The sequence below is a fragment of the Emydura macquarii genome, unplaced genomic scaffold (assembly GCF_026122565.2).
Source record: "Emydura macquarii macquarii isolate MOO-44397 ecotype Brisbane River unplaced genomic scaffold, CSIRO-AGI_Emac_v2 contig_3477, whole genome shotgun sequence".
NCBI lineage: Eukaryota > Metazoa > Chordata > Testudines > Chelidae > Emydura > Emydura macquarii.
The window spans coordinates 4427528-4446877 of NW_027133614.1; the positions used below are offsets into that span (position 1 = coordinate 4427528).

The 19350-nt window shown below is 41.8% G+C and overlaps 1 protein-coding gene and 1 long non-coding RNA gene across 2 annotated transcripts; both read left to right on the plus strand.

Moving 5' to 3' along the window:
• Positions 1-1623: 1623 nt before the first annotated feature.
• On the plus strand, positions 1624-10863 carry LOC137144748 (uncharacterized). Its single transcript, XR_010917477.1, has 3 exons — positions 1624-1685; positions 8658-8706; positions 10687-10863. It is a non-coding gene; the product is annotated as an uncharacterized lncRNA (long non-coding RNA).
• Positions 10864-13271: 2408 nt separating this feature from the next.
• On the plus strand, positions 13272-14516 carry LOC137144715 (uncharacterized protein F54H12.2-like). The gene has a single exon (XM_067535182.1). The coding sequence runs from the start codon at positions 13272-13274 to the stop codon at positions 14514-14516; it is 1245 nt and encodes a 414-aa protein (XP_067391283.1).
• Positions 14517-19350: the final 4834 nt, after the last annotated feature.

A 19350-nucleotide genomic window follows, 5' to 3' on the forward strand; every position in this document is an offset into this window, starting at 1 on the left:
CTGCTCATCATTCCACACCTTCATAACGATGAGATCCCACTAATCACTGCTTGTTTCCCAGGACCAGAAGCGGTGCTCCATCGACTGCAGACGGTTTGTGACAGCCTGCAGTAAATGGGAATTGTTTTGTTCTATGGCTTGTAGCAAGGTGGCTTCAGTATGTGAAGCAAAAAGGATTCTTTCCCCAAGAATCAGGCAGCACAAGATAATACTGAAGAGGTTTATTCACGGCACCGGGAAGGCTGCCTTAAACAGCTTCAAATTCATGGTGTTGCAAAGGTCACTTATATACGTTTTTTTATCACTTGAACAATCCATTTACATTTCTTCTATCTATTCACTTACAAATACAGACTTACAAATACTGTTCCACCCAAAAAGAACAAGAGTGATAAAGACAGATACAGAACATACATACAGAGACACCCTAATTACATCAAAGGATCTATGACTACATTTGGGTGGGAGGGGGGTCTGGGTGGAGAAGGTAGATCTTTTACAGATAGAAGGATAAGTGTCGGGGAGGGGTGTAAAGAATGTGCTGTTCTCATTGTGAGGCAGAATCACCGAGTGAGCATCTGGCCTTCCGAGTTATCAGGTGTTTACATTTGCCATTGTCCTTGGGGCTCTGGTATGCATTCCTGTTAACTACTGTGGGTTTTGGTTTAGCTGAAAACTGTTTCAGACCTAACAAGTAACATTACAATTTTTAGTGCAACAGCTCCTGTCTCGCCCCTGAAAATACTGCAGAATAAGTCATGAGGTGTTTATGATGCTCACAATAATAGTGCAGAACTGAGCAGGCTCCATTCCTCTCAGGCAATAGTGTGAATGCGGCAGAGAGTCAAGGGTTTGAAAAAATGGTGCGAAAAGGCAATCCTCTGCTTGTTTGGACCAGGACAAGAAGGGAGGATGTTGAATCATAGGAGGACGACAACCTTCCCAAACGTCCTTGCAGGTAGTAGCACTGTGGGATAGCTACTCACACAATGCACTGCTTTGATTGTCAACATAAGTGCAGATGGTGGGGATGCAATCCCCCTGACGCAATGAGCCTGGTGTGATCATGCTTCTCTAAATTCTGCAGCTCGGCGGGTGAAGGTCGATTGACTTCACTCCACAGTGTACACATACCCTCAGAAAGGTTAGGAATCACCAGTACAGACAATAGCTGTCTCTTTAGTCATTCCTTTTATGCAGCCCAATGGCTGTTTAACTCTTGGATAGGACAATTAATTATAGGCCTTAACTGATAGTAAAAGAGCCAATTCCTGTAGTGGGTATAAGTTGGAAAATCCTGTATCTTCTTCAGACTGCTTTATTATAAAATCCATAATTACAGTATATTCTTAAATTTCTTTTTTATTAGCAATTCAGTACTTCCATTTCAATAATTGCATTGAAGGCACTTTTAGCTTATTAACCCATTCAACCCCTTCCCACTCTCACATTTATTAAATACAACCATTTGCTTTCTTTTATCAAACATTTATCTGTTTATCTCATAACTAGGTAACAATAAGGAGTTTTCACCTACCCTGAGACCCACCCTCCCTGTCATAAGACATTCCTTCTCATTTTTTTAATCTTTGTGTAAATTTATTTTATGCATTCCAGATTCAGGGTATGGCTTCCTGAAATGAGTCATATAAAGATCGTCAGAGATATCCAAACACAAAATACAGGTAAGACTGCACACCATCTCCACTTTATCACATATTACTTAGGGATAGCACTTGGAAAACAAAATTCAATGATAATTTAGCAGTATCGTCAGCTTGTATGTTTCTGACTTACGCAGAATTCTATACAGTGTAGATGATGCCTTTGGTAGAGTTGTCAGTGGGGAGTGAACCAGGCCTGAGAGATTCAGAAGCATGCATCTTTTCTACTTGATCTAGAGCAGTGGTTCCCAACCTGTGGCCCGTGGGGGGTCTTTCAGAATGGCCCGTGGCTCCCCTCCCACTGGTGTGTTGCTGGTGCAGGTTCCTTCCTGCAACCAAGAGGACAGGAGATCAGTGCTCCCCTCCCACTGGCTGTAGCAGGGAGCACGGCAAAGTGCTTCGCCTGGGTCCTTAGGCTCTGAGGTCCTTGCTGGAGCCAGAGGAAGGGGAGCAATGAAGGGAGCCATCTCCCTGGCTGAAAAAGGGAGCCACTGTTTAGGGACCCAGGTGGAACGCACGGTTTCCCTGCTGCAGCCAGGGAACTCCTTCCCTCTAGATGCAGTGGGGTTGAGCGGGGTTACTGGCAGAGACTGGTGGCCCTTCAGGGTTATAAAAATTATATTTGTGGCCCTCGAGCCAAAAAGGTGGGAATCACTGATCTAGTGGATCAGTTTTAGTTGCTTAGAAACTGAAGCAGACTCATAAACCTCTCTGTGATTTAGCTGGTGGAAGGGGAGAGAGCTGCACTGCTAGTATGGGTTGACATGTCCAATACTGACTACTCAAAAGGTATGTCTACACTTAGAGCTGGAGGTTCAATTTCCAGGTTGACTAGACATATGTGTGCTATATTTCATCATGTTAGTGCGCTAAAAATAGAAGTGCAGCTCTGACGGAATGGGCTAACTGCTCTGAGTATATGCCAAGTGTCCCAGGTAGGATTGTACTTGGGGTGGCTAGCCCATCCTGCTGCCTGTGCTGCTGAAGCAACACTTCTATTTTCAGTGAACTAACTCGATCAAAGCAACTGTGGATATGTCTGCCTGAGCTGGAAAACGTGCCTCCAGCTGGAAGTGCAGACATACCCTTAGTCTTGTAGTGTAAAGGACAATCAAGGCAACACCAAATTAATGAAACTTGGTTTTTGACTCAATGCAATTTTAACTTCTCATACTTAGCCTGGAAGTGCTAGTCTGGGAATACTCAGGGCTGGTTCTAAGGGTGGGCAAGCAGGGCGCCAACTTCCAGAGGGCTTTGGTGCTGAAAATGTTTTCCACCATGGCTGGCAAAATGACTAAGGCTGTTCTTGGGACTATGATAATCTGTGTTTCATTAAATTCAGAATTTTGTTCCTCATTGTTACTCTCACACGTCAAATGATCAATTCTAGGGTTTGGGAAAACAGTATCTTCCTAATAGGCATTGTGCTGGTGGAAGTGAATGGCATAGGTTCCATTGGGTGAGGCTTCTCACAAAGCCAAGTATTAAGCACCCCAATAAATTGTCAAATTTTAATTTCTAGAATGATAGTTTTCAAGAGAAGGAAGTCTATTTACCACTGCTTTGTTATCCCTTCTAAGGCCTTGTCTATACTGGTGTTTTTAGCCACTCATGTTGCTCATGTCACTCATGGGTGGAAGCCCCTGATGTAGATGGGCACTGGTGTGTTGGTTGGTGTGTTGTTTTTTCTTCCAGTTTGAAATCGGGGTAAACTGCACAGGTACAAGACATGGGTATTTCAGGTATTGCGCCAATGTAGAAAAGGCCTGTATCCAGAAAGCGAACTTTCTAGATCATTTTATGTCTTTTAATTTTTCTTAGCATCCCTTGTAGTGCATGGGTTGATTGCAGCATTTTGAACTCTGAATGGCCACTGGCATGAAATGTGTAAACTACTACTCAGTCTGTCTGAGGAGGAAATTGGCTCCCATCAGGTTTTGTTTCCCAATGTGCATGTTTTAAGTCCACTCAGAGGCCTTTGATTGTCTTTCCTTGAGTGTCTGCCAGAAGGCATTTCTCTTTTCTGACCCTGTCTGAAATAATTTCTCCATAAATGTCATGTTTTCCTTAACTTCAGTTTACAATGTCCTTTTAGATGTAACTGCAAAGTTTGGCTCTTGATACAAATTTGAGAGTTTGAGGTTTTGGTTTAAGCCACTCTTTAAATTTTAGCACAGACTTTGGCATATAAGAATGAGGGAGTTATTTCAGGAGACTACAGCAAAGCAGTTATGAATAATATCTGTGAAGGAGGAAATGGACTAGTCAGAACAAGAAAACTTCAGTTGAATAGTAATAAAGAAAAAATCCAAGACCATATGAACATTAATGAATTGCCTGGGTTGAGTCAACTCATACTCTAAATAACACTTCTCATTTTGAATGTTTATTTAAAGTACAGAACGTGCCTTGTCAAAGAACACTTAGATTTTTCTGATCACAACTGCAGTTGTCTGTACCTGAATTTCAAATGGGTTGGGAAAAAATCTTCTGAATTAAAATATTCAGGAACTTCTAAGTTACTTGAACAAAATATAAGCATATAAATATATATTCTGATCCCATTCTTGCAGTCTGTATTCACACAAATCTCCTGTTGATGAAGACATCTCACTTAACACCAATGACTTTGTCACAGAGTAAGGACTGCAGGATCTCTGAATTTGTGCTACTGTTGAACTCTGGATTTAGAATTATTTTCTCTCATTAGATTTATGAGGATTCTACCTCAACAAATTTATCAGACAGTTATTTTCTAATATGTTCATGAATTCTGTATAACTGCTACAGCCTGTTTACATTTGGTATGAAGTTATGTACATTTACTTAACAAGAAGGCAAAGAAAAAGCTTTAATTCTAGAATATACAAAGTCATGACTGCAGTTTTTTAAATCATGCAGCGCATCTAGTGCACAGGCCAAGTCTAGTGGAATTTAGGAGGCCTAACTTCTATTCCTGACTCTGTTATAGACTTACTGTGTGACCTCCGGCAAATCTCTTCCTCTCCCTGTGCCTCATAATGTTTATCGATCTTTGTGCAGTATAGGCTTCTGATGAAAGGCAAAACTGCAGAGATTATATAGGAAAAACATATTTAGAAACACCTTCTCAAAAGATCCACAGTAACAGTGAGGTTAACTAGAAATTCTCAGATAACTTCACAAAGGATTTTGGCATAAATGCTTCCATGTCAATATTTTTATTAAATGGGAATTCAGACAATTTCTGCATAATTATTGCAGAAATCTCCATTTTTTTCAAACCTTTTTATTCTGAACTCTTTCAGTTCCACAGACCCAGCAAAGGTGTAGAGAAGGGCTTGTGTCAGCTAGAATTGGCCAGAAGTAAAAGTAGCTGGCAAATGGATTAGAAAAGTTACAGGAAAACTACTTCTCCCACTAGAACAGAGTGCATGGAATTTAAAGGGGGCAATAGCAAGGTTAACAGCTAAAATGTCTTTCCCAATACTGAAATATATACCAGATCTTCAGGACCAGTCTACACTGCAGTTAACCATAGCTCAGCAGCAGGGTGACCCACCGACAACAAATACAGGGATTTCACACACATCCCTGACAGTGGTGTAGTAGTGCAGGCCCACTCAATCAGATTTTAAGCAATTCATTCTGCATTTTTATCTGCTTCTGGAAAATGTGATTTTAAACCATTACATGCTAATGACAAATCACAGGCATTATTCCAAAGTGTGGGGGAAGGTTCTTTTGTTTAGCTGGATAAATATAATCAAGCAGACAGGCTTTGATTGGTAAATAACTTTATCCATGTGTTTTTTTGTGAAATTGCCGTGTCAAGTTTAAAAGTTACATATTATAGCATCACAATTTAGTTTTGCTGAGTGCTTTAAGTAATTAATAATAGTTTAAAATATTTAAAGTATCATCCTATGATGTATGAGAACTTTTGCAGACTGTTCACCTACAAATCTATAGCATCTGGTATATCATAAACTAACTATAGCAATGTTTGTATTAGTGTAGCTAGCGCAGCTGTTTCGCTTGTGACACAAGGATTGTGCCCACCCGTGTCAACCACAGGCCTGCCAAAAAATCAGTTCTGGCTACGCCTCTGAATGAACATTAAGCCATTCTCTCTCTCCTGCTCTTCCTGCTCCACAGTTGCTAATGGTCCACAGGCCTGAAAATGACACACACCCTGATTTTTTTTTAATGTAGTTATTGAATAGACCAAGATCCAAGGGACTACACACTAGTCAGTTTTTCTACCTCTCTTTGCTAAATGAACTATAAAAGTAATTCGGGGTATAGTACAGTTGCCAATACATGAAGGATGCACTCTTTAGAGTGAAAATGAGTATAATGCAACTCAGTTTATAGCAGAATACTGTTTTCTGATGACAAATGCCACTTCTGTTGAAACCAAAATATTTTAGAAAATGTATCTTTTTTGATGAACATTCCCACAGAAAAAATAATAAACAAAACAAACACAAAATTTTAAATGGAAAAAACTGTTTAATTATAAGACACTGGAGACACTTTGATCTAGAAAAGATGTTTAAAAAAAATAAAAGGGCGGGGGAGGGTTTCAACTGTGAAAGGTACTGGTTTTTTGCAGCTCTATTTTTTTAAAAACATTTCTGCCAGAGGTCTAAGGTATCAGTGGAAAACTAAATTTTATAGCTTTGTTGCTGACAGGTTAAGTGACATTATCAGATGTTTATTTTATGTCCCTTTTCACTTGCAGGTTTTCTGCAAGTGTCTACTTGTAGTAAATGGAAGTTTTCCATTGACTTTGGAAGTAGAGCTAGGCTAGTGCTGAGCACTTCTGAAAATCTCACCTTACATTAGTAATTTAAATCTAGATGGAAATCAAAATATATTGTTTCTTTTCTTCCATAAACCAGTTTCTAATTGAGGAGATTAAGAAGAAACTTCTTGTGTGGGTGAGTTATTTCATAGTTGCCCACTTCAGGTTTTCCTTTCTCTAAAATGTCTAGTTCTGGTCACTTTGAGACATGGAATTAGATGGGCCATTGGTACGATTCAGTGTGGTAATTCCTACGTTCCTGTTTTGAAAATGCCAAAGTTCTTGAAGCTGGCACTACAAGAGAAAATATAATGGGTATCGGTAGTAGTATAGGCTGTTGATATCTTCTGTTTAGCTAACACAAGGCTGAAATTTTATTCTTTTGTAACACTGAACTGTAAACCATCACTAGTCTGAAATTCCCACACACTTGACCTGCATGGTCTTGAACGTACAATCCTGATGAGTACATATGTTAGTAGTCTCATTGTGGCTACTTATGTGAGTAAGCGCTCATTAGTATCAGTGAATATTACACCATTTCCCCCTTTAATTGCTTCAGTGATGTGAATGGTCTTGCACAGACCTCGTTCATTGGATGACTTTCATCCATATTGAACACTGAAAGAGCATTATGTTATGGAAGCAGTCATTAAAGTTCCATAATTAAGGTTGAGATTTGCATTTAAGTAAGCTGCTGAATCTCTGCACTATGTATGAAGAATACAGCACATTGTCCTCAAAGCTACAGCACTTTTTGAGCACCAAATGAATTTCCTGCAAATTTAAAAGAAAATCCATTAATTACTTTGAGTTATTTTAATTTAAAATATGGGTCCTTTAAGAAATCTAACACTCTGTGTTAGACTACTTTTGCCCAAGTTACAAAATAACACTGTTCAAATTTTCCTTAGAGTTGAAATTCATGGCTTTCTTTGGCATAGGCTACACATGAAAACATTTTTAAGTTTAATGATCATTTTTGCCATTTTGCTTCATAACTGAAAGTTTAACATCTGCTAAAGGAGGAGTAATGTTATTTCACAGAGTTCAATGAAGGTATTTTCCTTTTTTGTAATGGCCATCATATTCCATTGTTGCCAATGGGTGTGAAGCAAAGTTGGCAAAACAACCTTAACACTGTCCTGCAATGATACCACCAGGGGAAAAAATATGGAAAATATAACTGTCTTTATAAAATAGTTTAATCTAATCTGGACCTAAAACACACACTATTATTCTTCAATCATGTTTGTATGTCTATTTTATGGTATCTCTACTCAGTAGAATTAAGGTTGTTTGGGTGCATAAACTGTCTATTTCTATATCTTAAAATGTTTGGTATTCTTTTAAAATTAACCTTAATGCTGGGTTTATAGTGTTTGTTTTGTAGATAATATATCTGTAATGTATTTTATCCCACAATACTGCTAAGTACTCTCAACCTTAACATAGGGAATACATTTTAATTTTCTTTACTTTCTTTTTTCAGTTGTGCAGTGCTAGGGCTTCTGTTTGTGTGTTCATATGTAGTTATCACAGTCAGAGAGAGTGGTATTGCTTTGTGACTATTACACATTTTATTTTAAGATTTGAAATTTCCTTTTAAAAATTGAGAAAAATAAACAAATACTTTTCTATAGAAGATTGGCGATGTATTTTTAAAGTTTCCTCTAAACAATTATAAAAGTTGAATTAAGATAAAATTAGACCAAATCATGTAATTGGGGTTTGCTTTTTTTTGCATGTGGGGTGCTTACTATGAAACCATTTAGAAGCAAAATAGTCTGAAAGAAGTTATGAAATCTTTCCAGGCAAAATATTTGTGTGGGCTGCATTTTCATATATGAATAAAACCAATTTTCATCTGACTGATAATATGGGGAAATGGCAGGAAGAATTTTATGTGCCAGTACAGTAATTATGAGAAATGCTGAGTAAGAGTACTTTAAAGTTGGCTTCCTGAGGTTTAAAGAACTTCTAAAGAAATGATAATGTTGATGAATAGCTAAATGACAATTAGAAGGGCTTTAATTATGAATCTGCTGGCTTCTGGTTCCTTGACCACAAAAGAAGAGGTTTGGTAGAACAGAAATCTCACGTGCTGAAGAAATATCTTAAGCTGCTTTATATAGTAAATGTGCAATACCTACCCCAAAGCATACCTGTATTTCATGTTGCTATTTTTATGTTCCTATTTTTAGATGCTGGTTTAACCAAGTTCAGGTGAACATTTCAGAGATATAGTAGAAGGTACACTGCATTAAAGGACATGTTCCCTTCTTATCTCCTACTTAACAATGTGTAGTTTGGGCTAACATCAAACACAGCAATAATGTGTTTTTTCCTCATGAAATGCAAATAATTGAAATAGACGTAATATATTTTGGACAGGTCCCTTTGCAAATGAGAAGTTATTCTTATTGGCTTTTCCTGATGGAAGTACAGGTTTCATCAGTATTAATTTGTGCTTTAAAAACACAAAATAGCCCGTATTTTTATAATGCCCTGGTCATACGCCTAGAATAGATTAGCAGATGAATAAATCAATCCCATTATCGACAAAAGTCAGCATATAAAAACAATACATAGCTCAGGGTGTTGATAGTGAACTACAGAAGCTTTTAGCCTTTAATTAGCCAGTTTAAATCAAGCCCAAATGTATAGTGATGAAAAATCATTACCTTTTGTTGGCACTTTACTGGCCTATGTGGAAATAAATTTACAGTGTTAGTCCATTTACTAAAGGATAGATATCCACAGCACAAAATCTACCACCATAGTAATATGCTTCTTGCTGGTCTCAGAGGACCAAGGATTGAGTGGGCATGGAGAATGAGCTAACCTCTCACCCCTAAAAGGAGTTGTCTGCTTAGGTCAGTGTGTGGGTTGTTTGAACTATTCTCAGTCTGTAGATGTTCATAGGATAAACAGAACTTTGGGGTGGGGTTTTCAAGAGGTGACAAATTGATGTGAAAGTCAATATGAACTCCTTTGCCTCTTTGAAGGTCCCAGCCTTAGCTTTCACTACTGTTGATGCCAACACTTTCCACGAGCTTTAAATTAACTTGAAAACATAAAATGGTGGGAGGGAAAAGGATAAGCACATATTGTAATGACTGGAAACGACACTATTATGCCAGTAAAAGGTAATATAGTCAAATCATTCTTTAAACTTCTGACATCCTTGCAATCCTCTGAAGAATCTGCCTGCTGCTCCGGAACAAGTGATGTAACAATCCAGGCTGGGTTTGTTTGATCAGGGTTGCTTTATTCTGGTGGAAGAACCAAAACTGCTGACATTTTCAAGAATTCTGCTCTTTGATTAATGTACTTCTATTTTCTAATGGTGGGTGAACTGATGAGCCTTTTTTTAATACTTGTCACTCAATTACATTACACAGTCCTTCCATTTGTTTTTCACAAAATTTTGAGGCTACACAAATTTTTCGGTCACTGGATTGTGAAATCCACTTCTAGCTCAAAATATCAGAAATAGTACAAGGGGCCTAAAATCAATCAAATGTCAGCCCTGGCCACCTGTCACTGGAAGTCCCGCCCCATCCGGTCACTTGACATCCGGCCTGACCCAGGAGGCCCTGCCCCCTTGACCATCAGGGCCCACCCCCTGACCCTTAAGCCACACCCCCTGTCACAGGAAGTCCCACCCCATCTGGTCACTTGACATCCAGCCCCGCCCTGGGTTATGACTTCTGGGTCAAGATGGGCACCTGACTGGAAGTGGGTGGTGCGATCCCTCTGAGAATGCCTCTTGCCCGCTCTCCAGCAATAGGAGAGGGTTTTGCCCCATGGGACCACCCCGAGAGCAAGATTGGACCTCACATGGCCACCTGACTGGAAGCGGGTGGTGTGACCCCTCCGCCAATCGGCGTGCATTTCACAGTGAGAGCGGGATTGGCCCAGAAAAGGCACAGGGAGGAGGAGGGTGACCCCTACACCAATCGGAGCGGGTTTAGGCCATCCCAGAAGGGAAAGGTGTACCAATCGGGATGGGGTGGAATCTCTGGGGCTCGACGGTTGGTCGGGCAGCAGCGCCACCCTGGAAGTCTCAGGGCCTTTAAAGCATCTCGTTTTTGAGACCACGTGCTTCACAGCTCATGGAAAAAGGCCAAGAGGAGGTAAAGGAATGAGCAGGGGGGGCGTGTTGGGTTAGGTACAAACCAAGCGATGCGGGATCCTACAGCTATTTCTTTTCTGAAAATCTCTTGACAGGTTGATGATGCCTTTCTACAGGCCTTTGGTAGCCCTGTGGGAGTAAATCAATCATGAGTCAGCTGTTTTTGCTCGTGTGTGAAACACTGATGTGAGAGGGAAACAGCAAAACTGAAGAATGAACCAGCTCATGGGACTCTGTAAAAGGGTGTTAAACCAGACGGTTAATAAAAATTTGTCAGTGTGAACGTGTTCCTCCATACTTGTGTTAGTAAACAGGTGTTATGAGTAACAGCCATGTCAACGCAGGTGGCTCTTTTAAAAAAAAATATTACACCCCTGGGGACATTGGGAGCTTCGAAGGGGGACACTCTCTTTTTCAAGTGGCCAAAAAGCATAGTGAAACTTTGAACAGGGGATAGGTAACAGCCTGGCTTTCAGATCAGGACGCTTACACTTTACAGAAACAGGCTCGAATACATTTTAAAAGAAACAAGACGGTTGTTTCAGACGTGGATATGCAGTGGCAGGTAGATTTGGTGGATATGCAAAGGTTTGCCAAACACAACAGCGGTTTTAAGTACATCTTAACAGTGATAGACATTCTATCCAAATATGCCTGGACCTTAGGCCTCAAAGACAAGATGGGCGGTGAAGCAGTCAAGGTTTTTAAAGCTATTTTTAGCAAAGGTCATGTGCCTCAGAAATTACAAACCGATTGGGGAAAAGAATTTTTAAACAAACCTTGAAGCGGGTTGTTAAAGCGGCACGGCTTTTGTTACTAATAATGAAGTCAAAGCAGGGGTTGTGGAGCGATTTAACAGAACTTTAAAATCTAGGAGGTGGAGATATTTTACCTTCCGCAACACCTTTCGCTACATCGACGCGTTACCTGAGTTTATAAAGAGTTACAATCGGAGCTTTCACAGAACCATAAGCACCAGACCCGTCGATGTTAACCCCTCAAATTCTCTGAAAGTGTGGAAAATGGTGTACGGAGACGGTTTAGAAGTAAAACTGGTTATTGTCCCTTTTAGAAAAGGCGACCATGTGACACTATATAAAACGAAAGGAGCTTTTGAAAAAGGTTATGAACAAATGTTTACAGATGAAATATTCATAGTAGATGAAGCCTTAACGAAGGGACAGAGATCTGTATACTGATTAAAAGATTACGCGGGCAAGACAGGTGCTGGATCTTTTTACCCTGAAGAATTACAAAAAGTGAACCCCAAACAGGACATGGTTTTCAGGATTGAAAAAGTTCTAGTGGAGAAAGGAAAAGGGAGAAAAAAGCAGCTGTTGGTGAAATGGTTGGGGTGGCCCGAGAAGTTTAACAGCTGGGTGGAAGCTTCTCAGCTCTGTGACGTTTAGATGCAGAAGAAAACGATTACTCCTGTAAAGAGAGGGGAAAGAAAATGAGCGACAGAGGCTTTTATGTCACTGCCCAGCAATGCCAGCTTTGGGGTTTTTCCCCAAAACACCAACTTGAACTTTACTATGCAGCTACTTAAACCCTTGGATCTCCCGGGTGCCTGGGAGGTCGGGTTAGTGGAAATACAGTACCTGCACAGCTGGAACAACATCAATGAAGACACCCATTTCGAAATCACCTTTGGAGATAAGAAATGGAGTTTCATCCTACGACGTGGTATTACACGTCCATGCCCAAATTACTGGATCGTATGAACAGCACCGTGGCTCGTCACCCCGGAGCACCCGAGGTGGTTATCAACTATGCCCCGGTGGGTAGAAAAGTTAGACTTAAGTCTGCCGATGTTGCTTATACGTTTTTTACGGTCAGAGAGCTGGCTAATATTCTGGGTTTGTACCCCAAGAGCAGAGTCCATAAAATCCCCTTCTCAGCACACATCACAGGGGGTTTCAACTCTTTGTATCTGTACACGGACATCATAGAACACCAGTTTGTGTGGGACTTTTCCGTTCCCTTGTTACACTGCGTTCCCATCCGAGGAACGAACAACGAGTTTGTCACCATCACCTACGATAAACCGCATTACGTCCCCATCAGTAAACACCATCTCGACACCATCACCATTGAAATAAAGACAGACCAGAACAGACACATCTCATTTCGCTCCGGCAAGGTGATCGTCAAGCTGCACCTGCATTCCCGGAGAGAGTGAAGCTTCTAAAAAAACCAAAACAAAACATTATGGTGATCCTAAAAAATTACGGTGACCCTGCCGTGTACAGCAACTATTACATAACCCAGGATGGATACGCCCTTCCTGGTTATCATGGGTCCCCCGTGATGTATGTGCTGGAGTGGGCGGAATATTCCATAGCCTCTTTAGAAAAGCTGTACCGTTTTTGAGGAGGGGGCTAGAGATTATTAAACTCCACATCAAAACCGCCGCTCAAAACATAGCTAGAGACGTGGTAGGCGATGTCTCCCAGGCTGTTCTGGAGAAGGTGGGGAAACCGCCTGCGCAGGAGGGGTTGGGGCTGATGTACATTAAAAGGAGAAAGAGAAAGAGGAATGCGTCATACCTGCGACCCACGGGTCCTCTGAAGCCCTTTAAAAGAAAGGCTGTGACGTGTGGGGCCAGCCATAAGCGAAAGACCAAGGGAAAGTGTAGGAGACGCTCACCACCTGGTAAAAAAGACAGATTTTAATCAACATGACTTTCGTTCACTGCGGGTCTGAAGAGTGCACCAAATCCAAACTAAACTTATTCCAAATAGCCCCGACCCAGACCCGCATCGAGAAAAGCATCTACATCGAGGTGCTGCTGCTATCGGCCATTATATTATTTTATTTTTATTATTATATTATTATCGACTTCTTTATAGCCGGGAATGGTATAGATTATATGAATTTAAACAACATGCTTCTGTACCTCTGTTGCAAGATCGTAAAGGGAGACAGAACTGCCCTCGCCTGGGATGTTGCAGTGGGCCTGGTGAATTACCCCATGGTGTCTATTTTCAGCCTGTTGGATGTCATGCTGGGAGACCGCTTCATAAGTCAAAGCAACAACTGTTATCCTTACGGGGCCTTTATAGAAGCGGTGCTCAATTACAGTGATGACACCCTTACCATGCAATTTTCTGCTGGCCTGTTTTTCAAAGACACTCCTGGACAACACAAAGACACGGTGCTGGACGGCGACAATCTAGGATTTGTCAGGAGGGCAAATCTGACAGTCCAGAGCAGGGCGATAGAGCTGTTGGGCCATCTGCACAGCGACCTGTTTTTTCAAGAAAAACTTTTGTTGAACGGTGTGGATGTGAAAATTAAACTGACACGCAGTAAAGACACCTTCTGCTTAATGGGCTGTAAACTGCACATCATCTCAGCGTCCCTTTTCGTGAAGAAAGTACGGGTGGCCCCGTGTGTCCGTCTGAGGCCCGCTGAGGCCCTGCTCACCACTAATGCTAAATACCCGGTGGACTGCCTGGGAATGAAAGTGTTTAGCATCCCTGCAGGTAGCAGGGTCAGTAACCAGGAGAACCTGTTCTTGGGACAGCTACCCAAAATGCTTGTTCTGGGTTTTATGGATAATGACGCCTTCAGCGGAAGTTACGCTAAAAACCCCTTTCACTTTAAACATTACAATATTAATTTTGTGGTCTTGTACGTGGATGGTGAACAGATACCCACCAAGCCCCTGCAACCAGACTTTGAGGCCAGGCGCTTCGTGAAGGAGTACATGAATCTGATACAGACGGCTGGTAAACACATGAAAGATTGCATGCTGCTCATCGACCGTGTGGAATTTGCACAGGGTTACACCTTGTTTGCCTTTGACCCGTCTCCTGACCAGGAATGCGCCAATCACTATTCCCTGATTAAAACCGGGAACCTGACAGTGGAAATACGTTTTGCGAAGGCTTTGATGGCCACCGTCAATATGATCATGTAAGGGGTTTTTGACAATGTCATAGAGATAAATCAGAGGAGAAACATTCTGTTTGACTATATGTGAATATGGACACCGTGCAGCTCTCGCGCGTCTTATTGGCGGACCCTGACATGAAAGAGGGTTTCTTAGATGTGTTCCCTAGTGATTGGCTCCCTGGCGGCAGGCTGTCTCAAAGACTCCTAGGTTTGGTGGTCAACATGCATCTGCACAACCAGCTGGGTGAACACTGGTTCGCCTTGTACCTGACGGAGCGTGACCGCGGAAAGTTTTTTGACTCATACGAACACCCCCCAAACAGCATGTTGTTTCCTAGAAGCATTACGAAATTTTTAAACAAAAATTCCACTGACATTGCATTTCACACTAGACAATTACAAGACCCCCATTCCATTGCCTGTGGCTATCACTGTGTATTTTTCTTACACCACCGTAACAAGAGTTTACCTTTTGACCAGATTTTAAAATTGTATTCTAACGACTTAGTGCAAAATGACCGGATGATGGTGAATTTTGTAAGAAATATAAAAAGTAAATTCTCGGGCGTGCTAGGGCTTGCTCAAAATATGTTTCAACAAGCCCAGATGTGTGCATCTTGTAATGACTTTCATAGCCATGTTTCTCAATAAAGCGCCCCTGGCGAAGGGTTTAAAAAAAACAATTGATATCTGGGTTTTTTTTTTTTTTTTTTAAAGAAAAGCACACATTGACATTAATTTTAATAAAGTACATAAGTTTTTTATTTAAAGCAAAAACATTACTATTTTAGAGCATGAAAAACATTACACACTGAACCATTCAGATCTTTAGCCAGTTTTGGTTTTTTAGGAGGCAAAAAAGGTTTATGATCAACCCCAGCCAAGGTCTTCAGGTGCTCCAAAAGATCCCTGTTGGCCACGTTGCCCATGATGGAAGATGGCACATTTAGCTCTGCCATGGCGCTCATCAATGCATCCCATCCTTTTGGTTCGTGTCCGCTAGGAATGGAGCGCCTTTGGGTGACGGACCTGACTAAGTTGAGCACGTTAGAGCCATTAGCCACTGAGCCTTTGTACACAAAAGCCCCTTTATTGTCTCATGAAGATATATTTTTATCCTGTCCCAGCTTATTTAGCAATACTGTTGCATTTTTCTTATAGCGCTTACCGACGCTATACAATATTTCCTGAGCAACAGTCAAAGGTTTTTGGTGGTTCTAGGGGCGTGTTCTGTTCCTGTTTTGGTAGAAAGAGACTTATTTTCCCTTAAGCCACATCGCTCTGCTTCACGTACGTTAGGTAACTCTGAAGCACGGCAGCATATAGTTTAGCCTTTTCATGTTCATCTAAGTCAGTCCTCTGAATAACAGACTTAATTTCAGCATCCAGCAAGCGAGTTGCTGTCTTTCTGATATATTCTTCTGGGGGAGCCCTTAATTGCTCCAACTGGCGGCTGGGCAACAGGTACATTTTTTCCGCATACTCTATTATTGATTAGTCAAAAAGTCCAGTTAGCAGAGGGATAGCAAAACATAACAGAGGTCCGATAAACCCTCCGGATTGCTTCAGCAGATACTTTTTTCTTTTAAACGAGACCCTCTTCTTACAGAGAGGTTTTTATAAACATAGAATCATAGAATCATAGAATATTAGAGTTGGAAGGGACTTCAGGAGGTCATCTAGTCCAACCCCCTGCTCAAAGCAGGACTAACCTCAGCTATATCATCCCCACCAGGGCTTTGTCAAGCCTCAGCTTAAAAACCTCTAAGGATGGAGATTCCACCACCTCCCTAGGTAACCTATTCCAGTGCTTCACCACCCTCCTAGTAAAAAACTTTTTCCTAATGTCCAACCTAGACCTCCCGCCCTGTAACTTGAGACCGTTGCTCCTTGTTCTGTCATCTGCCACCACCGAGAACAGCCTAGCCCCATCCTCCCTGGAACCCCTCTTCAGGTAGTTAAAGGCCGCTATCAAATCCCCCCTCACTCTTCTCTTTTGCAGACTAAACAAGCCCAGTTCCCTCAGCCTCTCCTCATAAGTCCTGTGCTCCAGCCCCCTAATCATTTTTGTTGCCCTCCGCTGCACTCTCTCCAACTTGTCCACATCCTTTTTGTAGTGGGGGGCCCAAAACTGGACACAATATTCTAAATGCGGCCTCACCAATGCCGAATAGAGGGGAATAATCACTTCCCGTGACCTGCTGGCAATGCCCCTCCTAATGCAGCCCAATATGCCATTAGCCTTCTTGACAACCAGGCACACTGCTGACTCATATCCAGCTTTTTATCCACCATTACCCCCAGGTCCCTTTCTGCAGAGCTGCTGCCCAGTTCGTCGATCCCCAGTCTATAGCTGTGCATGGGATTCTTCCTTCCTAAGTGGAGGACTCTGCACTTATCTTTGTTGAACCTCATTAGATTTCTTTTGGCCCAATCCTCCAGTTTGTTTAGGTCACTCTGTATCCTATCCCTACCTTGCAGGGTATCTACCACTCCCCCCAGCTTAGTGTCGTCCGCAAACTTGCTGAGGGTGCAATCTACCCCATCCTCCAGATCATTAATAAATTTTTCAGCACACACACTTGATTCTGTGTCAAAGGTATGTTTCCTTTTAAAGTATTCAACGCTATTTCGGACATGGCCACTACTAAATCGTCAGAAGCCAAACACAGTATACCTTCATTTGCTGTGGGGACGATTTGCTAAGTAATTTTAAAAGGACCAGGTTTCTTTTCACGTGGCTAGACATGTTTTCGGCTGGCTGGCCCAATTGTTAAAAAGGACCAACCGATAAGTCACCTCTTTTCATACCTGGCTGTTGTTCTTTTTAAAGTGTAAACTACCGGCCAGTCTGGAGGGAAAAGACTGGTTCTTAGTCTATAAGCCTCTGGTGTGGAAGCATTTAAACCCACCACCAGGTAACCGTAAGGTTCTTTGGTAGCATCCTCAAAAGCTTCTAGAGAGAATTGCGTCTTGCCGGGGTACATTTGCATGGCAAGCATGGTGATTTGTAATTTATCCCGGGGGTTTTTGAACAGAACCATGTACTTGGCATTTAGGTTAATCGTGCGACTCTTTTTCCTGACAAAACACGTTCTGAACTATATACATAATGCTCCGGTTCCTATGAGGCACATACTTGGTAAAGGCTTTCTCAATTTCATCGCTTTCACAAGCAGAGTTCATCAGATTGTCTACAATAACCATATTTACTTTATTGGTGGGAAACAAATGGTCATCGTCAAAAGCATCGGGCAGCCCCTCTACAAAATTGATAAAGGGATATTTACCGAGCAGTTCTTTATACAGTGCTGCCAACAACTGTAACACCACGCAATGTTCTCAGGCATGACAGACAACATTTGCTTGGCATTATCCAACACGTTTTTTATAAAGTAACTTTTCCCGCAGTTGCTAGGCCCCGTGAGAATGACAGAAAAGGGGTGTTTCCATCGCGTGTGCATTTTCTCAAAAGCCATAGGGCAGCTTTTTAAACCCTTCTCTGAGGACCCTTTTGTTGTAAATGACTTTCTGTGTTTTCTTAAGGGTCTTTGTCTCTATTTGCCACTGTTTTTTGTTCCTCATGATAGAGGGTTGCTGCATCTCTATTTTTTTGGAGGTGCTTTCCCCCATGTCAGCGCTATAGTGCAGGACCAGATCTTTCAAACTGTCAAAGTTCATCTTTTCACAGTTTGCTACTTTCAGGGTAAACCCTTTGACTTTCATACAGGCCTTTCCTCCCAACAGCTTGTACCCGTATGTTTTCGGACCAGCTGACACAAACTCGGTGATGTGATGATCTGGCAGGATTTAGCTTGTAAGGTCCCTTAAATAATCCCCCAGAGGGGGATTCCAATCACCCTCCCTTTGCACAAATATCACCAAATCCGTGTCGTGGTACAGGCACCGCTCTTGCAATCTGTCTAACAGATTGTACAGTTCTAAACGGGCATAAGTGGTGGTGAAACAGACAATGAAGACATTGGTATTGCTGGAGACCACGTAGTGGCCTTTCACGTGTTTCCAAGACACACACACTGTTTCATCATTGACAAACCCACAGGATGAAACCTCATAATTGGGGGAAAACAGGTACCGAAAGAGTTCATTGGGGTCTCTCATGATGCTGGTCTTGGGCAGGTTTGTTCTTTGGCCGAATTTACCCCACAGAAAATTTAAAAACAGTTTCGTGATTTGACGCTTAGCGGGGTTCATGGTGATTTTGTGAGGGCGTAAATGCATGCCTTCTTTCTGATAAAAATCATTAACGTACTTATTTTGTTTTTCTTCATCCGCACACCAGCTGGGATACCCTGAAGCCTCTTGATTCTGACGCAGGTGTAATTTTATGTACTCTGAAAAGAATTTGTCAGATTTTTCTTCGAAATGCCAGTTTTCGTAGATTTTTGCCACCGTGTATCCCTTCGCTACGGCCGCGTTCAGTTCCACCATGCACCAAGTCCCCAGGAGGACTCATTTCTCATCGTGTGGGTGCACATATCCCACTGCTCAGTTTCCGCACAGGTTCGACACAGCTGGATCATGAGTTTGCCACCCACTCTGACTGGCAACAATGGGAAAAAGAGCCCTCACGCGGGGTACACTTTAACTTTCGTGATTCCAAAATAATTTGTGAGAGGTCCAAATTTGTCACCAACGATATCGGAGTGTCCGATAGGGTATTCTTTGGTTTTGTTTACGAAAGGGTACAGGTTGGTAAAATCGTAATAGTGGATTTCTTCACCTGGCTTAGGTTTGTAATACAGATGGGTGGTGTTAGTCCTACCCCCAAAAAGAGCATCCCTCGGGACCAGAGACTTAGGCAACTGCGCTTCGTTTAAGAAATCCGCAAGCTCCCT